This window comes from Podarcis liolepis, assembly GCF_965112155.1.
Source record: "Podarcis liolepis genome assembly, chromosome: 6".
NCBI classification, from domain to species: domain Eukaryota; kingdom Metazoa; phylum Chordata; class Lepidosauria; order Squamata; family Lacertidae; genus Podarcis; species Podarcis liolepis.
The window spans coordinates 55,041,621-55,058,541 of record NC_139559.1 but is presented as its reverse complement, the minus strand read 5'-3'; the positions used below and the strand labels follow the sequence as shown (position 1 = coordinate 55,058,541).

The window sequence follows — 16,921 nt, the reverse complement described above, 5'->3', positions numbered from 1 at the left end:
CATATTCAGAAACCATATACTTCTGAGTACAGTGGTGCCTCGCAAGACGAAATTAATTCGTTCCGCAATTCTCTTCGTCTTGCGGTTTTTTCGTCTTGCGATGCACGGTTTCCCATAGGAATGCATTGAAAATCAATTAATGCGTTCCTAGGGAAACCGACTTCAGACCAGGTCCGGGGACAGTCTGTCCCCGGACCTCGTCTGAAGGCTGGGGGGGGGGGGACAAGGGCTTTTCTTCCCACCCCCAGCATTTTAAAAAACCCCGGAACAGCGGAGGACTTCTCCGCTGTGCGGGACGATCTTAAAATGCTGGCGGGCGGCATTTTAAAATCGCCCCGGACAGCGGAGGACTTCTCCGCTGTCCGGGGCGATTTAAAAGCCCCTGGGAAGGCAGGCAGGGGGGACAAAGACTTTTGCCCCCCGCCAGCCTTCAGAAGAGGTCCTGGACCTCTTCTGAAGGCGGGCGGGGGGCCAAAGTCTTTGCCCCCCCCGCCTGCCTTCAAAAGGTGTCCCCGCTGCGGCGGGAGGTGTCCCATGCCCCCCGCCCGGCTTCGGAGCACCGGGAGAAGCGATCTCCCTTCAGCCGCTTGCAGCAAAAGATGTCGGGGGAAGCGGGAAGCGAAGCGCTTCGCTTCCCCGCTTCCCCCGACATCTTTCGCTGCAAGGGGCTGGGGGGAGATCGCTATCTCCCCCCAGCCCCTTGCTTTAGAAGAGGTGCGGGGGAAGCGGGAAGCGAAGCGCTTCGCTTCCCGCTTCCCCCGACATCTTTCGCTGCAAGGGGCTGGGGGGAGATCGCTATCTCCCCCCAGCCCCTTGCTTTAGAAGAGGTGCGGGGGAAGCGGGAAGCGAAGCGCTTCGCTTCCCGCTTCCCCCGACATCTTTCGCTGCAAGGGGCTGGGGGGAGATCGCTATCTCCCCCCAGCCCCTTGCTTTAGAAGAGGTGCGGGGGAAGCGGGAAGCGAAGCGCTTCGCTTCCCGCTTCCCCCGACATCTTTCGCTGCAAGGGGCTGGGGGGAGATCGCTATCTCCCCCCAGCCCCTTGCTTTAGAAGAGGTGCGGGGGAAGCGGGAAGCGAAGCGCTTCGCTTCCCGCTTCCCCCGACATCTTTTGCTGCAAGGGGCTGCGGGGAGATCGCTATCTCCCCCCAGCCCCTTGCTTTAGAAGAGGTGCGGGGGAAGCGGGAAGCGAAGCGCTTCGCTTCCCCGCTTCCCCCGGTCTTTTGCAGCAAGGGGCTGCAGGGAGATCGCTATCTCCCCGCGGCCCCTTGCTTCAAAGAGAAGATCCGCTGTCCCCGGGGCAAGCTTCGTTTTGCGAAGCAAGCCCATAGGGAAATTCGTCTTGCGAGGCAACTCGAAAACGAAAAAACCTTTCGTTTTGCGAGTTTTTCGTCTCGCGAGGCGTTCGTCTTGCGGGGTACCACTGTACCAGATATTGTTGACAATAACTATGACTAACCATAGTTTTCTGTCCTTTCTGCTAATGAACTGTCAGATGCAGTGCAACAAGGTTTTTTATATGGCTGGTATTTTTACAAATTAACAGTGTAGTCCCATAAACGTCTACTGCTAGGTGAGTATGTATAGGATTGCACTCTTAAGTCCACAGAAGTACACACAGGAAGTATGCCTCACTGCACATAATGGGCACCTTCTTTTATTCACAGAGTCCCTCTCCCCCCCCCCATCCACATGAATTAAGGGAGTCATGCTGGAGATAGGTGGACTTTATCCCAGGTAATCTTATCCCCTTCTAGCCCCAGCATATAGTCACTATTTGAACCTAAATTCTGGCTATTACTGCCATACATTGTTTCAACAGTGCACAAGGAGAAGTAGGCCCCTAGGCATATACCACTCTCCTTTCCTACTGAGGTGTGGAGAGCAATTCAGACCTCTGGTCTGCAGCAACAAGGCTTAACAGAGCAGAGCAACAACTTTCACACATCCACACCTCTTGTACCAGCCTGGTTCATTTTGTTAGCCAACACCTAAGCTGGTGTACCGAAGAGGCCCAGATCGTGTTCATTGTTGTCATGTGACAGAAGCAGGGTCTGCTGAAGAGCCAGTGATTCATTTACTTGCTCCCTCTCCACCTTCCAGAATGTCCCATTTTGTAGGTTTATGCTTACCACTGGTGAGTGGGGTAACTGCTGGTGATGGCTCAAAGTGTTCTGTGGCTTAAAGTGTTCTGTGCCAGTGGAGCCACACAAGGCTGGGGAGAGGTACACCTCTGCTGCATCCACACACACATACACATCCTGGCAGTTCAGAGAGTTGGATCACAGTGATATTTCATGTGTCACATTGCAGACCTATTAAGATGGCCGCAGAGGCTGATGGATTCTGAATAATTCCTGAGAGTCTTTGAGATTTTGTTGTTGTAGCTGTTGAAGCCCTGCTCACATTATGGAGTTCTGAAATGATGTGGACTGTAAATTCACTCCTCTTTTTATTGAGCTGAGGCTGTACAGTGCCTTATCTTATCCAATAGCTGATGAAGAAGGTGGGGGTGGCAATGTCTAGAATACAAATATGACTGGACAAAAGTGAGAGCTCATATTTGAGACCACTCTCTGGCAGCGATACTGCCCAACGAGTATACTGTTCTACCACTTTTGTATCATCTCAGTGCCATATACTGATGTGTCTTTGAATGATGAGATGTCCCCAAATGAGTCCACAGAAAGATCTTAAGGAAACCTTGAAGGCCTATTGTGACTTGCTTGGGGATAAAATTGCTGACATTCATCACAGCCTGAACAGCACAATTAAAACAATTTAGTCACAGATTTAGGGTGTTGCCTAATTATTTTCATAGTACATGCTCAGGAAGTGGTTATTAGTGTCAACTACTGGCTGGTCATGGGACGTGGGTGGCGCTGTGGGTTAAACCACAGAGCCTAGGACTTGCCGATCAAGTGAGCTCCTGTTGCTGAGTCCCTGCTCCTGCCAACCTAGCAGTTCGAAAGCACGTCAAAGTGCAAGTAGATAGATAGGTACCATTCTGGCGGGAAGGTAAACGGCATTTCCGTGGGCTGCTCTGGTTCGCCAGAAGCGGCTTAGTCATGCTGGCCACATGACCCGGAAGCTGTACGCTGGCTCCCTCAGCCAATAAAGCGAGATGAGCGCTGCAACCCCAGAGTTGGTCACGACTGGACCTAATGGTCAGGGGTCCCTTTACCTTACTGGCTGGTCACTAATATTACTTCCAGTACCAGATATCAGTCAGATGGTAGCTGGACATTACACATTCCTAAATAATGTTGATTATTTAGATCAGGGTTTATGCTTAGGTTTGTCACAGAAACTGATTTGTTAGTTCTGGTGACCTGCTGTGGAAGGACAGAAGAAGTGTGATACTGATAATTTTCTGGATACCTCAGTGGCATTTGATACTATCAGCCACACCATCCTGGACCAGGTTATTGGAATGTAAGCACTTGGTGGATTCCAGAAGGTTGTCCTGGGGTCCTTTAGCTGTGGTTAAGGACAAAGGTCCAGCTGTAAAATGGAGCTCAGTCCAAACAAGATGGGATTTTTATTTATTTAAATATTTTAAAGTTACACTTCAAGGTGGGATGCAACCTAAAGCAGGTTCTGTAGGTAAGTAGCCTGCCTGACTGAGGATCTGTTCTGCTTAGGGTTGCATGCCCTCTTAAGTCTGCAGTACTGTTAGACCCATCCTTTGCTATGAACAACCCAAGTCATGTTGGTGGCATGCAGCACTTTTCACAAAGCGCTTCAGACTAGAGTGCCAGTTGCTACTCCTTCTGAGCAGACGTAGCCTGGCCGTGTTTATCCTTGTACCATTCAGGCTTGACAACTACAATACATTAGGAACAATGCACTAGGAACATAGGAAACTGCCTTATACCAAGTCATGTTATTGGTCCATCTTGCATAGTACTGTCTGTATTGACTGGCAGATGCTCACCAGCATTTCAGGTAGGGAGCCTTGCATCCCTACCTGAAGATTCCAGGGGTTGAACCTGCATTCAAGGCAGGTGCTCAACTACTGAGCTATACAGTGGTACCTTGGGTTACATACGCTTCAGGTTACATACGCTTCAGGTTACAGACTCCGCTAAACCAGAAATAGTACCTCGGGTTAAGAACTTTGCTTCAGGATAAGAACAGAAATCATGCTCCGGCGGCACGGCAGCAGCAGGAGGCCCCATAAGCTAAAGTGGTTCTTCAGGTTAAAAACAGTTTCAGGTTAAGAATGGACCTCCGGAACGAATTAAGTACTTAACCCAAGGTACCACTGTAGTTATTTTTCAGAAGTATCTCATATTGAGAACATATCTACCATGCTGATGATGGGCATGTGTTATCTTGCCATCTTAATTGACTTCCTGTATGTTTCCAGGTGGTGGTGTTGCCTTGATCCCAGGATTTATAAGTTATGCCAAAGACCACCGGTTCTGATTATCTGTTAAGAGATTTTTTTCAGTTTTTTGCTTGTTGAGGTTAGGTGATGTGCCTTCTCTGTAGTAGTTTCCAGTCTGTGGAATGATTTCCACTAGGCACATGCTGGATGATTTTTTTATTTTATTTTTTACTAATTTCTTCTATGCCATGCAAAAATGGCTTTAGTTTATTGTTGCTTTTTCAGTTCTGCTGCTTTTATAGCTGAAATTTCAACTTGATTGCTTCCTGTGCTGCCACATGTTATTTTGAACTTGCTTATTCATATTAGTTTGTTTTGTTTTTATTGTTAAACTACATGTTGCTAGAAAATACCTTTCTGAAGTGGGATAATACAAGTCTATCAGATAAATAAACAAATCCTTTCTATATGTGCTGTGTAAAATCACAATCTTCTATCTGTGAAACAGCACCCCCCACCCCCCGCTTTCAGAATTATAGAAAAGTGCTTACATCAAGGATAAGAAGGAAGGCAAAAGGGGGAGAGGGAAAAAGCTAGCCTTTAAAAGGCCTGAGCTACTGAACTATGATTCAAAAACTGGAAAGAGTAAATTAATATCATCACTGCTCCTTAGTTAGTTGTTTGCCCCCCTCCCCCTCGCGAATACAAGTTTGTTTGTAGCTTTAAAATATTATTTTTTAGTATATCTCCAGAGTGAGAAAACTACTTGCAGCACACAATAATCCCAAGGGTGTTGTTATCTAAGAAAGGTACACATTGAGCAGAACATTCTGGGGGCGTGCATAGCGAAGAGGCTCTTCTTTCTAAGTATCCATTCTCAAGTTTGGGCATTATGAGCTGGCAGTTGAGGTGCCATTTTTAAAAAACACCCCCCCTCTGTTTTACAGAGTTCAAAACCAAAATGTCCTTTACCCTTTTAGGATTGTTTGATCCCAAAGACATGCTGAAAAGTTGGGGGTGTGGTGACTCTGTTGGCAGGACTGAGAATTAACAATCCTCTGTGCCGCAAGAGGAAAACCTTATATAATCTAGAATAATGCTCTGTATTCAAAATGCCAAACAGCAGGATTTGTGCTAAACACACTTAGGGGGCAAGAAGCATTTCAGGTCACAGGATTATTTATGCAATCAGTAACATTAAAAATCCCCATATCTGTGTTAAAATATGAGGTGAATATCATATCTGTTGCAAGACAGGAAGTGAAGCTGTAGCTTGTAAAAGGTACCTGTTCTATAAATCGTTATATATGCTGAGTACAACATACCTAGATGCTAAGTTCAATCAGTGCAGAACAAATGGTAGTTAACAACAGTGACAATTCCTGATTAGTATCAATTATTTAATCAGGGTGGCCCACTGCAAAGTTTTCACTGCTAGACCGTAGTTCAAACATTTGCTGTAATTTCCCCCAGGGTTGTGACTTTGATTTTATCATGTATATTTTACTGAAAGAACAACACCCTTCTATGACTACAGCATAACAATTAATTATTCGTATCCAAAATATAGGAAATTCAGTGGTGATATTGATGCAAAAATTAGGTTTTTTTATTGTCAGAAACTTCAAGCAAGTGCTTCATACAGTCTTTTAAAAACTCTTCCCTTCCTGGTTGGCTGGAGGTGATTTTTACCTGCTGCATGCCTGGTTACAAACGTGATGTAGGAAAATAAGAATTCTCAGTATGGGGAATGATGACTCTCTATTGAGAATGCCTGATTTGGGGAAGACCCTACTCTTCTGAGGGGTTCCCCACCTCAAAAGCAGTAATACAGAATTTCCAACATTCATTAGACTCATAGAATTGTAGAGTTGGAAGGGACCCTGAGGGTTCATCTCGTCCAATTCCCTGCAATATAGGAATGACAAGGATGACAGCAGTTTGGACTAGTGAAGTGAAGGTTCTTGGAGCAGGCTGAGTTAGCTGTCTACCACTTGCTCATAATCTTGCTCTTCATTCATTTATTTCATGATTGTAACTATTGAACTTGTACAAGGTGTGGTCCGTTCTGGCTGAGTTTTGTGAGCTAGGAAATGACATATTGCAGTGTGTATTTGAATTTCTTGATAGGTATTCTGCCTGTGACTGAGGTGGGTAATCTGTGGCTCTTAGATGTTGTTGGACTCCCAACCCCAGTCACATTGGTCAGTGATCAGAAATGATACACTGATGGGGTTTGAACTTAGAATGGCTGACAAAGAAAGAGAGGTGGGGCAGCTCTATGAAAAGGATGAATTTCATGTGATGGATCATTAGGAGTGAAATATACCTTGATACATATATATAGTACAACTGTGCTTGGAATACTTTATCTAGTTCTGGTTGTCACATCCAAAAATGTAGAGCCAGAAAACCACAGCCAAAATTATTGAGGGGAAATATTGGAATGTTTTGATGAATAAAGGGAGACATGATAGTCAAAAAAACCATGCGTGGCGTGAAGAAAGTGAATATGGAGCTCCCCCATATATATATATATTCGAATTGTTGTTACTCAGTGAAGCTGAATGGTGCGAGATTCAGGACAGGCAAGAGGAAGTATAGCACAGAGTTAAACTATGGAAGTTGCTACTACAAGATGTAGTGATGACCAACTTGGTTGGATTTAGACATATTCATTCAGGATAAGACTATCATTGGCTACTAGACACCACAGCTGTTATTGCTCTTTCAAATCAGAAACAGGATGCCTCTGAATACAACTTGCTGGGTAACATGAGAGTATTTTTGTGCTAATGTTCTGCTTGTGGACTTTCATAGGCACCTGGGAACAAAATGCTGACTTGATGGGTCTTTGGAATGATCCAGCAGGCCAGGTCTTGCATTATTATAATTGTAGTCCAACAACATCTGGAGGACCACAGCTTCCCAACCCTAGTTCCTAGCCTACAAGGTTTGGATTTGCTGATGTGATCCAGCTGATATGTTGAAGTTGTCCTGTGTAAAAATTGGCATACAGTAAAGTCTCAATATTGCTTCATCATCTATCTGTTACAATGCACTTCATGCTTGTTATTCTATTGCCCTATCTGCTTTTGACAGCTTTATGATAATATGCTAGCTTGATTATCAGCTGTCTATTTTGCTTTGCCATGTATTGGGCTGTGCATGAATCCACACATATCTAATTGAACATGGAGAACCTGCTTCCTTCTGTTTTCTTCTTTTAGTATTAGTAATATTTTCTTTGGGTTTCAGAAGGATTTCAGGAGCTATCAGATACCAAAGAAGGCTACAAGCACTAACAGATTCTTGAAACATCCCTGTGTGGAGTGTTCATGGGAAGCTGACAAAGAAAAATAGGGCGTTGTTGAGCAGTTATAGTAACAGCCAGCTTAAAAATTCTCTAAAGTTCAGTAGACCGTGATGTTCTGCAGCTTCATTTTCTCTAATATCAGGTTCTCATAATTAGTTTGTTTGTAAGGCTTAGTAGGTGTTGACGGGTATGGGTTGGTTAATGATAATATAGATTGAGCCATTGCTTTCTTCTGATGTTACTTGACAACATTTTGCTTTCAACATTATCCAAAGCAACCAAAATAAATAAAACAAATCAGTTTTAACACTGGCAGGATCTTTATATGGTCCCAGAATACTGGTACTTCCTTGGTTTGTGCTCCATGTTGCAGAAATCTCCCAATAGTTGCTTGCCTGTCAGAACTGCTTCCAGGTGCCCAGACAAAGAAATCTTTAAATTTGAGGGATTTCTTTACCTTCCTTTCTGGCTGTTGAAAACATGACTGACACTTTTACATATAGATAGACAGGTCCGTGAAAGTTTTGTGAGCCAGTAACTCTTTTTACACCAATCCAAGGCGTGCTCATCACTATTTGCCTTCAGGATCAATAGAAAATCAATGAGAATTATGCTATTAATATTTATTTAAAGTCTTTTTTTATAAATCTATTTTGAATTACCCTTTTTTTATATATCCGTAAGCCAGGACTGGGCATGTCAACAGGGATTATCTCCACCTCCCCACCGTTAAACCACAGATATTCCTCTTCCCTCATCACAAACTGGTCTTGATTTTTCTTTCTTTTAAAGGCAGTTTTCCTTGCAAAACCCAGGGTTACCTGGTGTTTGAGAAACACATCCAAGGCTTATGTGGGTTTGCAGAAGAAGTCACACACTTATTTCAAACCTAACCTATTTTGTGTCATAGAATGTAGCTATGCTGTGTTGCAAGAATGTATTTGTTGATACAACAAAGACTGGAGATTGGGCATTAGCTTCCAATACTCTCTTTAAAATTCAGAAGCTGAAAGGTTGTCCAGTTTTTTGCCAGTTAAGCAGTAATTTTCCAAGACATGCCATGCCTAATATAGTGTAATGCAGCCTTCCCCCAACCTGGTGCCCTCCAGATGTTTTGGTTTACAGCCCCCCTCTCAGCTGCAACTAATCAGGCGTGATGGGAGTTGTAGTTCAAAACATCTGGAGCACACCAGTTGGGGAAGACTGGTTTAGTGGACATAAAATTTCAAAGCATAAAAGATGCTATATTACTGATAAAGTGAGGTTAGAATGTTTGTGCTGTAAGAGATGCTGGTTTTTCCACAACATATTGTAAACACATGATTGAATACATCTTTAGGAGTTGCTGATTAGGAAAAGAACATGCACAGACACACTGTGTTCTAAGAAAAAATTCCATGAAGCTCTCTGAAACACTTCCATGTGGATGCTGCTAGTACCGTATGTACTTAGCTTCATTTTCTGAAGCAGCAGCTTTCAGTGGGCTCACAAATGGTTAGTGTTGACAGTGCAGAAAAGGAAAACAAAGGTAAATCAGGGTTTAATGAGGAGCATAGCATTCATTAGGGATGAGTTACACAGATGAATGCAATTCCTTTTTGTCAAAGACAGAAATGGATCTCTCAACTAGTGAAATTGTATCCTGAGGCAGAGTAAAGAAAATACATACAAAAGATGCAAAAAAAGGGAACCAAGACAAGCTAAAATGAACTGCAGACAGTCATAAGAAATACCAAGCCAGATGCAAGAAGTAGTGATGAAATAAAATTCTAAACAGCAATCCTCAGAGTCCTCTTCTCAGTGCATTTTATAAGTCTGCCATTTTTAACAACACATCAGTCTGACTGCTAGGTCTGGATAATCGCATTTTCATTTCCACAGAGAAAAAATGTAAAGGAGTCATCAGATTGATGTTGTCATAAGGAGCAGGAGATTAAAAATGAGAGAGTGGGGGTGGGAAAGTTAGGTTTACATAGAAGAAAGGAAATTACAGATAAATGTTGATCAGAATTTTAAGTTTGTCTCACTCATATATTACGAAATAATCATAGGTAAATATATTAAAATTTGCAGGGGTACACCAAAGCAAACTTCCTTTCTTTACAAGATTTATTAGACACCTTTCAAAAGATCAAAGATGCATACAATAAAAACATTGTCAAGTAAAGTCAGCCCATTAAAAAAATAATAATTAGAATTGATCCAAAAATCAAGAGCAGCAGAGCAATAGATAATATAATCCCTTGATAAAAGCTGAAAGAGCATGAGAACAAAAAAGCATTAACAAATGAAAATATATTAACCATCTTGCAGAAAGCAGAGGGAGATTATGCATCTCAGTAAGCAGAAACATCAACCCTGTTTGATTTCTTGGATGTCTTGATAATATCTACCTTGGTCCCAAATTATGTGTTGCTTGCCAGGAGCTGAGTGACAAATGAAAAGTATAGGAAGGAAACTTTCAGGGATGATATGGGTTCTGAACAGTCTGCCTGGAAATTGCACCTGAAGGCTCCAGAGTTCTGCAAATAAACATGCACACTCCTGTCTTGGTTCTCAAGCCACTGGACTCCAGTGGTGGCCTCTGCTTCAAAAAGCAGTAAACATAGTTAGGATTGGAGGGTCCCATTCAGGCCTCTGCCTGTCCCTGTGATGCAGAAAGTCCTGCTTGTTGTTGCCACTTAATCTTTTCCTTGCCAGAGCAAAGGAAATGGCATATTTGTATATAATGAAAATATTGACAGTTTTATTTTGAATTGGGCTCAGTAAAACAAGGTCTAACTCCTTTCCACAGCAAGCCCACTTGCCTGGATATTTACCAGTGGTGACATTGGTTCAGTTTGTACGGCACATTAAACCATAGTGTAATACATACTGCGCAGACATTCCCACAGCACCTTTCCCTTGCACTTCCTGCTGCCACACAGCAGATGAAACAACCCAGAGTCTGTGTTGTCATGTCATCTGAACCTAGGCTCATGGTTTTTCCTCCAAACAAACCATGAGCTGTAAGCCAGTTACAAACCTTGGTTACTGTTCATGGTTTGTTTGGAGGAAACACATCACAATCCAGACTCTGGCTTGCTTTGTCCACAGTGCAGCAGGGGAGAGGAAGAGTGCTGTGGGAGCTTTTGAGCACTATGCACTAGTACATTAATGTAGAGAGCAATCTGAGCAAGTGACAGTGGCAGTGACAGCTTTTTTTAAAGCAATGCCATAGTGGTAATGTTGGGAGAGTGGTCTCTGTTTTTCTCCACCTGACTCTTGTAAGTTGAGCTGCTACCTGCTGCAGGTGTCAACAGTGCTGAAAGAACTTCATTTCTCAGTATGCCAGCTGCTTGGGAATTTACTATAACTGTTCTGAGAGATGGGGGAGAGGTATTTTTAATGCATATATGCTGGAGGAACGCCAGCATATCTTCTTTAAACATTGCCTCTTCCTTTTTTGTTTTTTTGTAAAAGACTTGTCCTTTTGTAATAGGAAGTTTAAAATTTTCATACATTGAAATGAAATAACACAAATAGAAATGTGGTGATTGTATTTTTCTGTCTTGGAAAATACAGAATTAAAAAAATGTAGAATTGCATGTGGCACTCTTCATTTTGGTGTTAATGTTTAGAGTCTGTGGAGCAATTGAATTCCACTGCACACTGAAGACAGTTGAGCATGGGAAACTTTAAGTGGTCTGGCCTCAGTGATACAGCATTTGAATGATAAGTTTGATGAAAAGTTTGATGAATTTGACCATTTTTATTTTTATATAAATTTTACAGAAGATAAAACTGATCTTGAAAACAGTGTGATGCAGAAGAAAATTAAAATCCCCAAGCTTTCTCTCAATCACCTAGAAGAAATAGGAGAAATTACAGATTATGGGGATGAAGATATGGAACTTAGACACTGTAAGGTATTGGAAGTTTTTTTGTTGCTCTTTTTTAAACTTTGTGGCTTCAGACCTTAAAGGAAAGCATACAAAGCATTGTATTACTGGCTATGACTGATGGGAGTGTGAATGTGATCAAGACTCCTGAATTGCTTTAAATGTCTCTCTTGTAAATGCATGGGGCTTTTTCATTCTATTTGCTCAAGTTCCTTTCTTTAGTCATTGTTGGACACTCTTTCACTTTGGCCCAAAGAGTTGTTTTGCTAGTTTTTTAATTGAAGGTCAGCTACAGGGTTTTGTGAATATGAGTTTTCAGCGTTGTTACTCATTTTGTGTTGTAAATTTAAAAGAAAGTTTTACGACACTTCATGAAAGAAACTTCTCTTTCACATTCATGTCTGTTGCAGAACTCCTTCATTGGTTGCCTTTTCTTCCCTTTGGTTACTGGTGTTAACACCAGTAAATAACATCAGAGTGGAGTGGCATTCTCTAAAGTGTGGCATGTGGATGAAGTATGATACATGTATAATCCATGTGTTTATGGGTTTGAGAGTATCAGCATCTGCCTTTTCTAGATATTTAAAAGGTCTAATCTTAACACACACAAAACACCCCACAATGAAATATATACAACATAATTCATTCTGCTATTGAAGGGGAACATCCAACTCCCTCATCCTATCAGAAAAGGATTTCCGCTCATGCAACGGGCCTCTCCCCTCTCCCTTCCCTCAATATGCTGTGGCCAAATCTGCTCTAGAGAGTTGGGGGAATCCCCCAGAACAGATTTAGAGTGTGCATGAGGGTGGGAAATATTAAACCACTCAGGGTTGTTAAAGGAGCATCAAAGAGCTACAAAAGGACCTCTCCAAACTGGGTATTCACCCAGTGTGGCAAAATGGCAAATGCATTTAAGTGCAAACTAGCGTAAGGTGATTAATGTGGGGACGGAAAAAGCGTAATTCCGCATATATACTCTGAACTGGAGGGGAGAGGAGCGAGAAACCTTGGAGTTGTAGTAGATAGCTAAGTGAAGATGCTGACCCAGTGTGCAACAGCTGTGAGAAAGGCAAATTCCATGCTGGGGATCATTAGGGAAGGAATTGAGAATAAAAGTGCTGATACCCAAATTCATGTGATCGATGAGGTTACCGTGACAGCTTTGGGGCTTCATCCTATGTTTTTTGTTACTAGATGGAAATTATAGTAGCCTACTTCACAAGAAGCACATGGTAAACTGAAAGTGTCACATAAAAATATCAGTATGAAACATAAAACAATACACAGTGTGCTTGTCTTTTTAAGTGACTGGCTGAGCAGGAAAATGTGCTCAGTGATTGTAGTCTCACCATCTGGAAACTATTTTTTCCTCAGTGGATTTAGGTAACGAAATACACTGACCTTGAGCTAAAAGTTCTCAGGAAAATTCCTTCCTGATTTTTGTCAGGATGCATCTAAAGACATGTACCCTACAAACAGTTCTTGAACTCACCTGGTTTAAAAGTAAATGGAGTGAATAAATGCTCAAAATGAAGAGATCTGTGATACAATGAAGAAGCATTATACAAAAAGTACACAACAGACATGCAAAAATGTTTTAATATATGTTTGTATTCCAGGTTTTGCTTATGTGATAAAATGGTTTGTGGGACACATAGTTCTGGGTCATATTATTTGCCAAAGCTTTCCCTCTTTAGCCTGCCACCAGGTACTGTGTAGTAATCAGCCTTTTATATACTGAAGAAAACATTACCTGGCTCTCCTTTGCCAATACATACCAGTACTCAAGCCTGCTTGTGGAGGTGTACTTCATTTTAATTCTAGGAAAATCAGATAGGGAGCATATGCATGCACATTTTGACTATTTTAGATTCATGATGACTGCCAATGTTTTCATTAGAGTCAGGGAATAGGTGTTTGGCTTAGTGACAACGTTATAGAGAAACAGCATATACAAAAGTTATTACGTACGTATGCCACAGGCATACTGTTTGTGTTTTAATGTTGCAGTGTAAGTTTATTTTATTTGTTTAACAAGAAAAAATGGTAGAAGCATGATAACCACACCATATGATCAATGTATAAGAATTGTAGATCAGTATGATGCACACATGCAAGCAACTATTAATTTACTGCTGGGTTACGTTCTGGGAATAGTTCATGCTATTCCCATGCTAAGGCAAAACCGTGTGAGATTGCCAGTGTATTTTTTCCTCAATGTCTGTCCCCGTCCCTCACCCTTTTTATTCTTTATTTTTAAAATTTGCCAAGCACATAAAGCTGAATGTGCACAAGTTAAATATGCCCAAGTTGCGAGTTCCCTGTATTTACATTCTGCTTTTACATTGGACTTCATGGAGTAACCAGGTCTCCAATCTTATTGCCACCAATACTGCCACATGCCGGGTCCAGGAAAGCACATTTTGATTCCCTTCAACCAAACTCAAAAGGCAATCTCACCAGATATGTATTTTTCTGAATTATGGGAACAGCTGCTCCTCATTCATTCTCTCACACACATTTCTTAAATCTATATGTAGGATAATCCAATAGCAATACATGGAAAGTTCCATGCTAGTTAGTTCATTTGCTTGTTGCTGTAGTATACAGTATTCGGTGTGCTATGAAATGCTATACCTCCAGGTATGGCAAGTACTGTATTGGCCTGAATATAAGCTGCACCTGAATATAAGCCACACCTTTAAAATTGGAGAGGGGGAAATACCCAAATATAAGCCACTCCATTCCTTGCTGCTCCTAGCTGCATACTTGGGGGGGATGGGGGAACCACACTGCGTTGCCAGCGGCCTTTTCCCTTCCTCACTCCCTTCCCGGCCTTGGGGAAGAGGACGGGGGACCACACATGGGGCAGGCACAGCTTTGCTGCGCTCCTGCCACTGTTTGCCCCACGCTCCTGACTGCATACTGTAAGGTTGCGAATATAAGCCGCACTTTAACTTTTCACGGTCGGAATTTGGGGGAAAAGTGAGGCTTATATTCAGGCCAATACGGTATGTTTTCTCATAAATGCTAGCTATAGTCAACATGGGAAGGAACACACCCAGTTACCCAGACTGTCAAGCTGTTTTGAAAATAGCTTAGTGGCTCAGTTTTGTCAAGATCTTGCTGCAGTCTCGTCTCTCAGAGTCCAAATGCCTGCAAGTTCACAGTAAGATGTTGCTTGATTTAGAGTGACTTTCGAACCTGGCCAATATCTGCCTGTCTTTTAAGGCAAAAGGTTATTTTCAATCTGTATTATGCGTTCTGTATTATTTTATTACTGCTCCATAATGTGTTTCATGTACAGTTATGGTAGTTATTTTGTCATTTTTGTTGTAGCACTTGTTTTTGTTGCTTATTTCATGATTAAGCTGTAAATTAGTTTTGTCAACAGCTTAGGTATGTAGGATATGTTGTATTTCTTATTTTGGACATCTTGCTGTGAAAAAAATAAGGTCTTATACATAAAAAGTTTAAGAAAAGCAGCTTGCACTTGGTGTGACAGGTATAATGATGACCTTTTCTGCATAAATAGTATTCTTAAAAGTTTGAGGTGCTTGATGCCCATGAAGCACTGTCATTATATCACATTTGTCATGGTTGCATCTTAGTTCTGATTGTCAATGAAAACTGATGCAGCAATATGGTAGACTATAGCCTGCAAACGTTTATCCTTCCACGCAGTAAAGTTTGCTAAAGTGGTTCTTTATTTTTGCCATAAAAGAGAAACATTTTCCTCTGAATTGTAGTTTTGTGCTCCATTCCAAATATTTTAATAAGATGAGAATGACCAGCTGCTCAGTGGCACTATTTCACATACTGTACTGTGCCCACAATCGATGTGGGTATAGTTATATTTTGCTGAAAGTTGAGACCTTGTCACTAAATTGTGCCAATGAGCTCAACAGCCATTAAAGGAACATCCTATATTTCTTAGATATAAACTGTGCCATTGAATATTGTTGCACCATTTCCTATAAAATTATCAACCGGGCAACATTTCAAGAAAGTCCAGAGATGTTGTGATCCACCAGAGAACTTTAGAGCACTATCAAGAGGATTCAAAACAACCCCCAAATAACAGGATGCCTTCAAATAATTCTCCCCCTGTGGCCTATTAAAAGTATTGGCAGAGAATTTCTGGATGCAGTGAAGAACAGTGTATTATCAGAAAATACTGTTTTTCTTTTGATTAGATCAGTGGATGTTCTGGCATTTGGGCATTTTGATTAGAGGGACTGACTCCTTTAAGCATTCAGCACACTTATTATTCAGCAGATAGTTAATAATTTTGGAAATGCACTTGAGCAAATACCTGGACTTAAATACACTGGACCATCTGAAAGAACTGATAATGCTTTCAGTAGCGGACAAATATGTTAATTATGGCTCTTCATCTTTCAGAATTAATATGCTGTCAATATCTTTCTATTTGCCTGCACTTGGAGTCACACCTGCTATTTTCTTAGATTCATCATCCTGGTTTCCTCTTGTTGTGACAAGATCAACTGTGGAACAGTAGAAGAATCATTCCAGTTGATGCATGTTTCAGTTTTGAATTTTTCATGATTCTTCAAATTCTATAGCTAATTGGAATTCAGACCTGGAATTTCTACCCTTTTCAGAAACTGATCTCCTTGTTAAATCCTGGATTTTATACTTCACAATTACATTCTTATTTCTGTTTTACAAAAATAATTACCCACTCTTCATTACTGCAGGTACTGCCAGAGTGGACTACAAGACTTGAAATAAGACAAGTCTCTCTCTCTCCCTCTCTCCCTCTCTCCCCTCCTCTCTCCCTACTTCTCCCTCCCTCCCCCCCATTTTAAACTTGCAAGAGAAGTTACAAAATTCTAAAACAATAGGCAAAACACTATTGTTTGGTATACACTTGTGTAAAAAGATATGTCTTCATAAAGCATTTGAAGTTCAGAGCTGTATGTTCTTTAAAAATAGGGATGCGGGTGGCGCTGTGGGTGAAACCTCAGCGCCTAGGACCTGCCGATCGCATGGTCGGCGGTTCGAATCCCCGCGGCGGGGTGCGCTCCCGTCATTCAGTCCCAGCGCCTGCCAACCTAGCAGTTCGAAAGCACCCCCGGGTGCAAGTAGATAAATAGGGACCGCTTACCAGCGGGAAGGTAAACGGCGTTCCGTGTGCTTAGCTGGCTCACCAGATGCAGCTTGTCACGCTGGCCACATGACCCAGAAGTGTCTGCGGACAGCGCTGGCTCCCGGCCTATAGAGTGAGATGAGCGCACAACCCTAGAGTCTGGCAAGACTGGCCCGTACGGGCAGGGGTACCTTTACCTTTACCTTAATGGCTTTTGAACGGGTTTGCTGTTTTTATGTTGCAAGTATACTCAGGGATCCCAGATTTCATACAGTGAAA

At 42.0% G+C, this 16,921-nt stretch overlaps 1 protein-coding gene and 1 long non-coding RNA gene across 6 annotated transcripts in view; both read left to right on the top strand.

Annotated features, from left to right (window-relative positions):
* Positions 1-16,921, top strand: part of LOC310709664 (BEN domain-containing protein 5-like) — a 706,149-nt gene that overhangs the window by 389,373 nt on the left and 299,855 nt on the right. For 2 of the 5 annotated variants that reach the window (XM_083509649.1, XM_083509646.1), the window contains one exon: positions 11,420-11,553. The exons of 2 other annotated variants lie outside the window; for them this stretch is intronic. In XM_083509649.1, coding sequence (XP_083365775.1) covers positions 11,420-11,553 — 134 coding nt within the window. Of the gene's footprint in view, positions 1-11,416; positions 11,554-16,921 lie in introns of those variants that run through there. One more of the 5 variants, XM_083509648.1, reaches the window with a different exon arrangement.
* On the top strand, positions 1,429-9,830 carry LOC310709735. The gene is made up of 2 exons (XR_014527657.1): positions 1,429-4,029; positions 4,270-9,830. It is a non-coding gene; the product is annotated as an uncharacterized lncRNA (long non-coding RNA).